Source organism: Desmodus rotundus, chromosome 6, assembly GCF_022682495.2.
Source record: "Desmodus rotundus isolate HL8 chromosome 6, HLdesRot8A.1, whole genome shotgun sequence".
In the NCBI taxonomy this organism is placed as follows: domain Eukaryota; kingdom Metazoa; phylum Chordata; class Mammalia; order Chiroptera; family Phyllostomidae; genus Desmodus; species Desmodus rotundus.
Window position 1 is genome coordinate 80,252,059 of NC_071392.1, and position 12,641 is coordinate 80,264,699.

General features: G+C 50.1%; 1 protein-coding gene across 4 annotated transcripts in view; it reads right to left on the reverse strand.

The window, feature by feature from the left end:
- The window catches only part of LOC112299847 (solute carrier family 23 member 1), a 44,945-nt gene that overhangs the window by 29,191 nt on the left and 3,113 nt on the right, over positions 1-12,641 (reverse strand). For 2 of the 4 annotated variants that reach the window (XM_045191103.2, XM_045191102.2), the window contains exon 1: positions 4,534-4,855. Coding sequence is in view for 3 of the 4 variants with exons in the window: in XM_045191102.2 (XP_045047037.2) it covers positions 4,534-4,575 (42 nt within the window). In the remaining variant the exon portion in view is untranslated. Of the gene's footprint in view, positions 1-4,533; positions 4,856-12,641 lie in introns of those variants that run through there. The other 2 variants (XM_045191101.3, XM_045191100.3) reach the window with 2 other exon arrangements.

A 12,641-nucleotide genomic window follows, 5' to 3' on the forward strand; every position in this document is an offset into this window, starting at 1 on the left:
CAGGAGCATGAGAACAATGTCCCTGCTGTGGCCAGAAGGTGGCCAGGCCACCAGCATACCAGTCAGGCGACTCTAGCTGGTGTGCCCCAGCAGGGTCCTGGGTCCTGGGTCCTGGCTGGACCGCAGAGCGCACGGTCTGCACCGGGGCACGGCCAGCGCTGCCCTGAGGCATTGCAGCCCTCTCCTGGAGAACGTTCCAGAGAGAGCTTCCACACCCACCTCTGCGCAAGCACCCTTTCCCTCAGCACCGCGTCAGAAAATGATTCTGAACCAGGGCTGCGTTATGACCCTCGTGGGCGCTGCACAACTCGACCCTATGCGCCCCTTCTTCCATAAACAACACATATATTTTGTGACCGCACTTGTATAAAGACAAACTTATGATTATACAATAAAACCTTGTCTTGGATATAAAAGTTCTATTGTTTTCTTCTCATTTTCAAAGAAAGGAAACCATTTTCGTGGGCCCCTGAACGAGTTGTGGGCCCCGGGCACTGTGGCTGCCTTCTGAAGAAGTGGGAGGAGGAGATGGAGAGGGGATTCCCATTTGTTAGAAGTGAAGAGAGGCAAGAAAGCCACCAGATCAAGAACTGGACAGTTGTCCTCTACCACCTCGAGGACATCACTGGTCCCTAGGGACCTTTATTCTGAGACAGGGTTTCTCACCCTCAGCACCACTGACATTTGGGCAGGAAAATCCATTGTCATGGTGTATTGTAGGGTGTGTGTGTGTCTGTGTGACTGTGTGTGGGGTGGGGCTGTCTCGTGCACTGCAGGGTGTTAAACAGGACTGTGGTGAGGCTTGCTGACGGTGGGCTGGCTGATCTGCAAGCACAGCTCGTTCCTGGGATTCTGAAGGGCATTTGCTCACTAATCTAGTATCTATGTCCTAAAACACAGATGTAAGATTTTTACTTCCACTCACCTATTTAGTGATGGCTGGAAGCATGCATCCCTCACCTACTCCAGGAAGCCTCCCCTGATTTCACCCCACCCTGGCCTCAGACTAGATTAGGTCTCCCCTCCTCAGAGGCTCCTACAAAACCATGGCCCCAACATGCCTCACTGAAATCACGTTTCTTTGTCCAAAAGACCATGAAGCCCCATAACATCTCTATCTGTAGCATATAGTTAGCGCTCATATAAGTATCTGTTGACTGATGAAGTAAATGAATGAATGTATAAGTTCATGACTATTGAGAATTTTTCTCATTGATTTTTTAAAAATCCCTAACTGGTTGGACCTCTTTTGAAACACCATGCTCATCTATTTAGATTTCTGAAAAGAAGGATGCTGCTTGGCACTTGGGTTGCACACGAAAGGTTGTTTTTGCCGAAGGAGGTCAAAGCCGAACCAAAGTGAGACAGGAGGGTGCTGCAGGGAACTCGGGACCCCTGACCACTTTTGGTGAGGGTTTAGTGAAAGTAGGCAGGAACCAGTGAGGGCAACAAAGGTTAAAAACGGGCTGTGAAAAAGAGGAGAGGAAGAAGGAAAGAGGGACTGAGAGATCAGTCGGGTTGGTGGTCGATTCTGGGAAGGTTACAGAGCAACAGAGCGTGCCGTTTGAGGTCGGGCAGACGTGGTCTCTCAGCGCCCTGCTGGGGGGGTGGTCATAGGGGCATCACCTCCCCTCTCCCAGCCTCCGTCTCCCCACCTAAATCTGGGGTGGTGCAAGGATGCCTGAAGGCCCCAGTGAGCACAGAGCCTGTGGTATCCAGCGTGCACCTGTGCACGAGCTCACAGGGCTGTGGCTGGTATAGCTGCGTGTGTTCTACCAGCGAGCTCACTCCCAGCCTCCCCAGGACCTGGAGGGGTTCCCAAGAGGGTGGGGGAGAAGGAAGCATGGGTGGGAGGGGGGAACTATTGGTCCTGGCCCTTCTTGTCTTTTTTCCTATTAAGAGCCAATGACTCAAAGATTGTTCTCAGCATGATGAGCTCTGAATATTCTGTCTGGGTATCACCCTGGACCCTCTGAAGGTTATGGAAACCACTTCTACCTCCGCTTTAAAACAATGTCTGGGAAATTGGCCTTGCGTGAGGTCCAAGTAAAAAAAAAATTTAGAATATGGATCTGGGGAAAACGTGTCTTCCTTGAGAACAGCTGGTTCTTCCTATCTGATAAGAGTGTGTGACTTCTCTGAAGCCCACTGGCCAAGGCTGCCGAAAGCACAGAGCCTGATCAAAGTGGCTTTTCAGGTAAACCACCTCGCCTCACTTACATGCATAGACGGGGCAGGTGCAGAGCGTGCCTGAAGGGTCCTGTGTGGCCCAGAGGGAAGGTTAGCACAATAAAGACCTGCATAGACACAAGCGACACCCCAGAGACATTGGAGAGCAGGGCTTCTCAGAGGGCGGTAGGAGATGCACCACCTCGGAGTCTGTCCCGTTATGGGGAGCACCTTTGTCCCTGGGGCGGGGGAGCCCCTGCAGGGAGAAGGCTGTGCATGTGAGGTTGCAAGCCCCCTTCTGGAGGAAGAACGAAGTCTTAATGACGCGCCCCTGCTTCAGGAAGAGGGGCCACCTGCACCTCTTCCTGATGGAGGTGAGTTTACCAACCTAGCACGTGGGCTGTAACTTCACCACGAGGCTTGACGGAAAGAGGCAGCCTGGTGAGCCTTGCTGTTTTGTCATGCCTTGCAGGTTACAAGCAGCTTCCAGCGCACCCTCTCTTTTGATTCTCACCACCACCTTATCATCCCCGATTCACGGACGTAGAGACTGAGGCACAGAGAGGCTTGTCCAAGGTCCCATTGTAAGTGGGAGACCAGCGCCCTCCTGTTTTGGTGTCTAGGGCCATTGCCCACACTTTTGTCCCTTGTGCGTACAGGGACAGCCCTCCAGCCCCCTGGTGCCGACAAGCAGAGCAGGAGGAGACTGGTGCGGGGACAGCAGCAGTGGGAAGGTGCGGAGTTCTTGGGGGAAGTTGGGTCCCTTGCCCTTTGAGGCTATCCATACCCCACACAGCCTTCCATCCCCCAGCCGACCCCAGCGAGGTTCATTTGCTAACACTCCCATTCGCCTGGCTCTAGCCAATGGGGTTACCCAGGCCTCTCCAAAGTGGGGCCTCCATTATCCTGCTCGGTGCCTTTGCTCACCCTGTGCTCCCAACTGGTTCCTCTGCTCCCCAGAGCTCACTGTCTCCTCCTCCATCACCGATGTCCACCCCCAGATGACTTTCCTCCCTGCACTCCCAGCATGTCTTGCCCCCCTGTTACGTCATTAACCATTTTCTCCCTTGTGTTAGAAAGATTTCTCTGTACCTGCCTTTTCTCTAGCTAAGCCATAAGCTTTCAGAGTCGGGAAGCTATCTTCCCCAGGTTTATATCACTAGAAGTTTCTAGCAGAGCAACATGCACGAGGAAACCAAAAACATCCCCCAAGAGTAACTTCTCGATCCAGGTGCTGAAATTGAAGCTTTGAGGAAAACGAAGAGAAGATGAGCCACTGAAAAGGAGACGGGTATGTGGCCCATGCCCTCCACTCTCCAACTGGTCTCAGGTAAGCCCAAAATGTGGAAAACATCACAGCCTTCGGAAAATGGGGTCTTCGACTTATTTCCCAAGATCTGTTTTGTTTTTTTAGCTTCCATGAAGTCGCGGCAGAAAGTATTCTGAGGAGGAGAGAGGAGATTCTCCCAGGAGTCCCTCTCATGCCAACGATTTTCCAAAAGAGAGCCAAGGCCTCCTCTCTTCCACAGCCTGGCCAGCAGCGACCAGTGTCTGGCAGACTGGCTCCAGGGGACAGCTCTAGGGCCGAGTCCAGATTCGTGGGTGGCACCTGTCCCGAAGACACCTGGGCTGGGCCTCGTTAGGGCTGCAGCCCCGGCCTGGTGTGGAGGGAGGGTCTCTTTCCACCTATGGTGGGCAGTGGCAAGAGCAGTGGGTCTCCACTCAGTTCCTCCTGTTATTTTCAAGTGGCCAAAATAGGTTGGAGAGGTGCCGGGGCCGGGGCTCAAGGACTAGCTAGACAAGCCTCCAGCTGGGTTACCCTGACTTTCCTTCTCTGGGCCTCGGGCTCCCCATCTATAAAATGGGAGCCGAAGAGCCTGCTTCATGGACTTCAAAGGGACAAAATAAAGTACATAAAGCACCTGGGGATTTTAGTAAATATCAGTTCTCCCTCCCTCTCTCTCTCTCTCCCTCTGTTTCCCATTCTCCTTCCCTTTGCTTTGCTTCAGAAAGGGCTTCTGATCATTTCTGAGAAGCCTGAAAAACAAACATTTAGTTTCAACAGAGACTAACCTGTGTGTAAAGGTAAAGCAGAGGGTTTTCCACCTTTTCCTCACTCCTTTGTGATTCATTCAGAGGTCAGCTCTCAGGGAGGAATCTTTGCCTCAGTGACGGCAGGTCCCGAGTATAGCTGCCACGCTTGTCTAATAATTTAAAATGTCATCTAGATCTGTAAGCCATCGTCCTTAGCAGTAATAATGAATCAGGGCATTAGGGCTCCATGCTGGGACCCTGCACCAGGCCTCCTCATTTCTCACTGCCTGCCCCCTTCTTACCCTTCCCTCTCTCTTTTCCAGCACTCACCACAGGTTCAGGGTGCTCACAGCTGGTGATGGCAGCGTTCATGGCCCCTTGGGGTCTTCTCCTTTGGGCCTCCTTTCAGGATAAAACAGAAGCGAAGTCACTCTAGTAGAGAAAGATCAACTTCTCAACACCTGCCAAAATGATAAGGGAAAGACAAACACAGGGATCCAGGGCTGGCTCTGGGGAGGGTGAGGCCTCCAAGCCCCGCCCTGATTGCTGATGGACGACAGACTCCTGCTCCAGCCCTTCCCCTGCGTGAGTACTGCAGGAGACCAAGGTGCGTGATGTTGCAGTGAACGTTTTACAGTTTGATAAGTTTGAGCAATGGCGGAGAGGTTAATGATCCTCCGTAGCACAAGGAAACAAATGCGGGTGCAGCCCCTCAGGGTGTGGCAGTGAGACAGGAAAAGAGGCTACGGAAATTCTTGGCAAGTGGAACAGGGAAACTGAGACAAAGAGCTGAACATAATGGCTGAGCAATTTACAGCCTGGTGCAGTTGGTCACCAGGGCATCTGGCAGGGGCAAAACTGGGCAAACAAGAACCCTACCCCCAGAGTAACCTCCTGTACCCTGGCCTTTCCTCCCTGGAGATAATATCTAGGCCTCAATTATATTTCAACTCCAGGCCCCCCAGAGCAGCAAAACCAGGTGGACAATGCCCAAACCAACTATAATGACTAAAGACCCTGCCCTGGCACTGACCAATCATAGGAGACCATGACCCTGAAAGGGAACACCTGGAGAACTGATGAATATTCTGCTTAAACCCTCCCCTGAGACCTCCCCTAAGATTCCTGCCTGCAGGAGAGATAAAAGCCTTAAGACAAGGGACCTCGGGGTGGGTGCTCTCTCTCTGGGGAGTAGCCAGCACTATTTTCCTTTTCTTCTCCCTACCCCACTTCTTTCTTCACAGGCACGCATCTCCTAAACTCTAAGGCAATGGGCAGCTGGCAGTGTGCCCAGGCTGATCCCCTGAACCTGTCCCGAAAGCCCCCTTTTCTCTGACTTCCCAGTGAGGGAAGGCAGCCCAGCGTAGGCTCTCCTGTTGCTTCCTCTTTGCTAAGCCCTTCCTTGTCTTACTGTCCCCAGCTTTAATAAATGTACCCTCATAGTCACCTGGACTCGTGTTGTGAAATCTTTCCTACACAAAGTCCAAAATCCACACACTACATATGACCCTAGTCAGACCCACTCAAGGCCAGGACCCTGTCAACATAATATGGCACCCCAGATAAGACATTTCTTCTTGACCCTGTACAGCCAAGCTGGCTCACTTGCAGTGACCTGAACTGTCTCATCATGGATAGAATGGTGGGGTTCTGGATCCCACCCAGGACCATGTCACAGACCAGGACTGTGCTAGGTACTGCAGAGGTCCATTGTGCCCTGCCAGCTTCTCTGTTTGTGTAAGTTGGGCTTGGGCGAGTTCCCGTGGATTCCAGGCTTCTCTGTTGTTATAAGGTAAGAGGCTGAATTTATTTAATCTGTCTTTTTAAAAATCATCAAGGTAGATCTAGAGGTTAAGGTTTGAGAAGAAGCCAAGCTACGACAGGACAGAAGGAAAAAAATGGATAGCTGATTTTTAACATTGGCTTTCAGTTGAGGTTGCTTTCTGATGGTCTTCACAAAACCTTTTTCTGGGTAAATAAAAGTCTAAACTCAGTGGTTCAGCTCTGAGGATGAGGGGCGCTTACTCCCTCTGGCTCAACTCAGACATTCTTACGCAGCTAAGAATCTTTGAGGGGGAGGCAGAGACATGTGAGAGGGCTCGATATGCAATTACTGAAAAACATTTACTTACTTGCAAGTACTTACAAAAATGGGAAGATGAAGATTTAACTAGAAGTGACTGACTGAATATGGCCAAAATGCATCTCTTTTAATGTCTAGGTTAATATTTGCATACAAAATTAGCAATGCCAGCTCTAAAACTAAATGAATGGGAAGCTTATCTTTATTACAAATTGGAAGCCTCTAGGAGGAACACGGGTCAATTAACACTATAATAGAAAACCAAAAAGACCAGCTTTCAGGGCAAGCTCTGGCTGCGGCTGCCCCTGGGCCGAGGGTCTTGGTGACAGCCAGGCTGTTCCACCCACTTCCTGGATCTTCCAGGCCTGGTTTGGACCTTCCCCCTGGGGGGTCCCTTTGGACATGCTGGGGTTTCATGCCCCTTGTCCAGTCTGGTCTTTCCCCCAGAGCTGGGCTCTGCCCCTTCATGTCACTACTGCTGTGCATGCCTCCAGGGTTCTGCTACATTGCCTGTTTCCTGCTGCAGATGTACCCAGCAGAGGTGGGTTTTTTTCTTCTCCTTCGGTTTTTCTGATAGTTCTGATGCCTGGCTTTGGTTAAGCCCCAGAAAACTGCTTCCTGCCCGCCTGGAGGATTAAGTCCCCAGGACAGAGGAGATGGCAGCCTCCTGAGTGTGAATAAACCTGTAAATGCTATGATTTTCTAGTAAATCAGGCTTAAGGAAATGCTGTGGCTACAAGATGAAGCAAGCTTGGTGTCTGATTCAGCTTCTCAGTTTGGTAAGCTATAGAATTACTAAATAGGGTTTGCTGGAAACTCTTGTGGAGAAGTCTGTTTCTATTGCAAAAAGCCAGGCCACCTAGGAGGAACTGTTGGAGGTTGAAGTGAGATTTGGAAAGAAAAAGCAGGAATGGATGGAGTTGCTTGGGGGTGTTTCCCTTTCCCCTGGCTGATGGTTTGGGAGAGGTTGAAATTGTCATGGAGGGGAAAGCTACTAAGGCCCCTATACATACTTTATCTGTTCTTTTTTGAAATTATAGTTTTAAAAAAGACCACCTCCTGGAATGAGACTCAATGGTTTGGCTGAGTTGACTTGTCAGGACTAGATGTTGAGTTGGATACAACAATTCCATATCAAGATGATGATGCTTCAGGGATTCCAGCCTACCCCTGCTTTGGAAGAATCAGCTAGCAGCTTTTCTGTTCCAGTCTCAGATCCTACTCCCTTGTGTCTCTTAGATCAGACAGGAAGAGACTGCCATACCCTAAACAGGCAGGGACCACAATCCTTATCAGCAGGAAGCAGTGACTGAAGAGAAACTCTCCTCTCTCACCACCTGCAAACTCTGTGGAGGTCTCAGCTGACCTGAGAGATACAAACTCTTTTCTTAAATATTGTTACGTATATTGATTGGGTGCATACATTCATGGTGATTATGAGTTACATGTTTGTATATGACTAATGTTAAGCCATAATATTTAAGCTGTCAGGGTGGTTATAACACATGTTTCATAAGAGTGTGTGATATTCAAAACATGTGACCTACATTGTAATTTTTTTAACCGTGACCTCTGCAGGGTAAAAGATTTTAGGGATGGAGGCCTCTGAGGGGGAAATGAGACAGAATAGTGAAAAACTAGGAAAATTCTTTGGCAAGTGGAATAGGGAAACTGAGACAGATAGCTGAACACAATGGCAAAGCAATTTACAGCCAGGTGCAGAAGGTCGCTAGGGTGGAAGGTCTCAGTGCCTGGCAGGGAGCAAAACTGGGAAAACAAGGACCTTACCTCCAGGGTAACATTTTCTCCCCAGACATAACATCTAGGTCTCAGTTGTGTGTCAGCTCCAGGCCCAGAAAAGCAGCAAACCCAGGTGAGCAACACCAGAACCAACTGCAATGACTGAAGACAGCCTGCCCTGGCACTGACCAATCAGAGGAGACAATGACCCTGAAAGGGAACACTTGGACAACTGATGAATATTCCACTGACACCCTCCCCTGAGAGCTCCCCTAAGATTCCCACCTGCAAGAGAGAGAAAAAGCCTCAAGACAAAGGACCCAGGGCACACTATTCCCCTGGGGAGCAGCCCACACCATTCCCTTTCACTTCTTTTCCCCCCAACTTCTTTCTTCACAGGCCTGCATCTCCTAAACTCTAAGGCAACAGGCAGCTGGCAGCTCATCCCAGGCCGATCCCCTGTCCTCCTTTTCTCTGACTTCCCAGTGAGCTAAGGCAGCCCAGCCCAGGCTCTCCTCTTGCTTCCTCTATGCTAAGCCCTTCCTTGGGGCTTAGCATAGAGGGGCTTAAACTTTCCCCAACTTTAATAAATACACCCTCATAGTCACCTGGACTCATGTTGTGAAATCTTTCCTGCACGAGGTCAAAACCCCACACACTACACATGACCCTAGGCAGACCCACTCAGGGCCACACCTCTGTCCGGCAATAGGAGCAGCCACTCAAGCTCACGGGTGGGGCAAGTGACAGCTTGAGAAAAAATGCCTTTAAGCCTAGATGACTGATTCTGTTGACACCCAGAAATGTCTGATGACCCACCTTTTAGAAAGACAAATCCAGGAAAGTATCATCTGGCTCTTATTCCAGACAAGGCACTTGAAAGGCTTTATTAAAAATTTTTTGATAAAACCTACTTCAGCAAATTGAAAGCAAGCCAAGTTTCAGCTACTCATCACAGTGGAATATTCTGGAATGGGCAGCACTGGGTCTCAAGGTTTGGGAAACACATGCGGGACGCGCGTTGATGTCAGTGGGAGCTGGCCCAAGAGGAAGCCCTGAAAAACCCAACCGTACGATGTTTGACGAAGGAGGAGACAGACCTGATTTGGGCTGTGACAAAAAAGGAAAGGTCAGAAAAGAGTCAAAGATCTCTAAGTAGCTGAACTTTGCTGAACACCTAACCCATGTTCACTGTGCTCCACCTTTTTTCTATTACCTTACCTGACATTCACAGCAAACTAAACATCCACATCCTTGTTTTGCAGAGTGAGAAATTCAGGTGCCGATGGGTTAGGCTATTTGCCCAAGGTTCATAGCAAGTGCGGGAATGGAGGTTCAAATCCAGACTGTCTGGTTCCACAGCCTGCAGGGTCAAGGACATGCCAGATGGACCCATGCAGGCCACGTGGGTCTGACGGTGGGGAGGATAGGGCTCCAGGGGAGGTGGCTCAGAGAGCGTGACCACGGAGGAGCTTCCTCATGCAAAGACTCTGCTCTTCCCCCAGGAAGGTCTTGCCTTTCCTGGCTTTGCCCTCCTGCCGCTTGCCTAGGTGGACAATGAAACTCCTCTGCCACCTGAGGTAACCTGGTGCAGGATTTGTGACCCAATGGAGGCCACGCAGAAAGGTGATCTCGTTACCCACTTCACTTGCCTGTCTGTGCAGTGTTCCAGAATTTTCCTCACTCTCCATCTCCAACCTCTCTTGGGGGCCTGACACTCTGTCTCACGTGGTCCTGGGCCCAAGCCCTTCCTGCACGCTCTCTGCGGCTTGTGGTCACCACTACTGCCACGTAATACCCACCCCCAGCTGCTCAGATGAGGAGCCACGCTTTCTGCTCCCCAGAAGTCACTTCCGCAGACTTAGGTCCCTCCCTCATCGGCATGGCCTGACTCTGCCACCGTCTCTCTCCCGAAAGCCACCGTGGTACCCCACAACTGTCCCATAGCCTTAGCTACTCAGCTGGTGGCCTCAGCCTCCCTCCCTCCCCAGCTGGAATCCTCCTCCCCGCGCCCCACACGCCAGCCTGGGGTCCACCGTACACACACAGCGCATTCACGGGTGATCATATATGACACTTGTGTTTCAAGTTACGGAAATCTAGCTGTAGTAATTAGCTCAAGCAATGAGAGGAATTTGTTTTCATAATATGGGGTCTCTCTGGAAACCTGTGATTTTTCCTCAGACACATGAAGGAGTTAAAACTCTCCTGTTACATTTTCGCACAAAAGCTCCTCATCTCGAACTTGAGGCAGCCTGCTCTGGCTGCAGGCACTTTGGGGGAAGGAAGGCACTGGGTCTCTCCATTGATAATGCCTGATGGCCCCACTGAACTAGACACACCATCCTCGCATGTGAAGTGGGCTAAGCAGGAAAGCTTGACCTTTCAGCAGTGAGGTCAGATAAATTGGCAGTTGGGTATTGCAGGAGGGAATATACTAAGAGATAGCCCTGGGGCAAATTACACCTGATAACTAGAGCTAATGAGGCCCACAGGGTTTCTGAAGAAATGGTCCAATTACCATAGGCCCGGCTCTTGGTTCTGCTTTTCAGAATCCACTTAGTTTTCCTCTTGCAAAGCACCTGATCCACAGCAACCAGGTCATGTGCTTCAGGCAGAGTGTACTCTGCCCGGAGGCTGCTCTGCACAGGGGTGTGGGCACAGTGGGAGCGCTGCACACCCCTGGCCATGGCTGTGGATGAGCAATGGGCACGAGCCCAGGGAGAGCCACGAGCTGCGATGAGGCTTCTGCTGGGACTTCGGGGTGCAAGGCGTTCTCTCTTCTTCGCTAACCTTGAACCTAGAGGATGTTGCTCTGTAGCTGCCGGCAGCCACTCATAACTATGTGGCACCTGATGAGGAATCCAAGGAGCAGAGAGCCGAAATGGAGAGAAATGGGGTCCAGTGGTGTTTGAATCTGTGTATCATGCCTACACTTTTGTTAGTCAATTTTCTTTAGGCTTAACCCAGTTTGCTTTTGATTTTCCAACATTTACAACAATTATAAACATCCATCCATAAATTTACACTCTTATCTCCAATCCCAGACAAGTTTTTTCCCCCTAGAATGACTCACATAATATTTGTTCATTTTTTACCCTTCACTAACATTGACTGTTAAACTCCGAGAACATTAAAAATAACTGAAACATCAATTCTAATGCTAACAACTTCAACATATTTTTCCACAACAGGATTATATTTGTCGAAAGTGCGTCAAAAGCAATCCAAGAGAGGACTGGGGAAACAATTTTTTTTTTAAGATTTTATTTACTTTTAAAGAAAAGAGAGAGGAGGGAAGAAAATGTCGGGGATTGAACCCATAATCCAGGCATGTGCCCTGACCAGGAATCGAACCGGCAACCTTCTGATTTTCAGGATGACATCCAACCAACTGAGCCACACCAGTCAGGGCTGGGGAAATGATGTAAAAGCCACTTGCCTATAAGAGGCTTCACTCAGAATAATACCTGGTTTCGTATACTCTTTACTGGAAGGTCAGTAAACCAGCATTAGCCACGGAGGGTGGGGTTTTCTCCGTCTTTGTTGAGCCTTTACTACTTTCGCCAGAAATTGGAGTTGTATGATTTCAGGTTTGGATTTGCAAAATCATTGACTTCCAATTTTGATATGTGCAGCTTGGGAAAGCTGCCTCAAGGGGATGGTGGCTCTTGATTTACGACTTCGTGGTCTAAATAATCCCCATATTCATGCTTAATTGAATTTCAGTTTATAAAACAGGGGCAGGCAAACAGGCCCGGTCTGCTCCACCGCCTATTTGTGTGAATAGAGCTCTGCGGGAACACACCCGTGCTCACCACTCATCTGCACGGTCTGGGCAGCTGCTGTGTGTCACAGCGGTTGAATACTCGTGACAGGCCCACAGAGCCTAAAATAGTTCATTATCTGGCCCTTTCCGGAAAAAGTCCACTCACTGCTGTTCTAGAGGACCAGTCCAAACACTCATGCTCCAAAAGCAACCCTCAGTTTAAAAGGTCTTCAGCGTGTAATTTTTCATTTTTAATTGCACCATGTAAGTGTGATTTTAAGTAAATAAATGTAAACAGAGTATAACTCTTTTCTTTTCTTTAACCCGATTTTCTCCTCCTCAGTTGCGGCACACCCGCCAGCCTCTGCTTTTCCCTTCCCGAGCCCCAGGTCCTCCGAGCTCTTGTCCGGTCCACTCCCGTGGGCTCAGGCAGGTCTCCAGGGCGGCCTAACGGGGACGGTCATGACAGGCCATTTACCATTTACAATCTCTTCTCTGCTCTTGTGTGAGTAACTGCTTCTGCTAACCCTCCAGCTGGTCTCTGTGCCTCGGTGTCCAAGCGCTCCGGTGGGGCCAGCAGGACCCACAGGAGCATATCCAGGTGGGGTCCCAGGAGCCAGGGCCAGACACCTGGGTGGCAGACCCTGACCCGAGGACTGCCAAGGAGTGCCCAGTCCAGATCTGAAACCAGCTCGGGGAGAGCAGGGTTGAAATTCACCTCTCTCCTATAACCACGATTAGGAAAACAGGTTGCCATAACTTCACAGCTGCCCCGAGCTGCCCCTTCTCAGCAGGAGCAGGTCCCGCAGCTGGCTGGGTGTCTTCACGATTCTGGTTCTTCCTTAC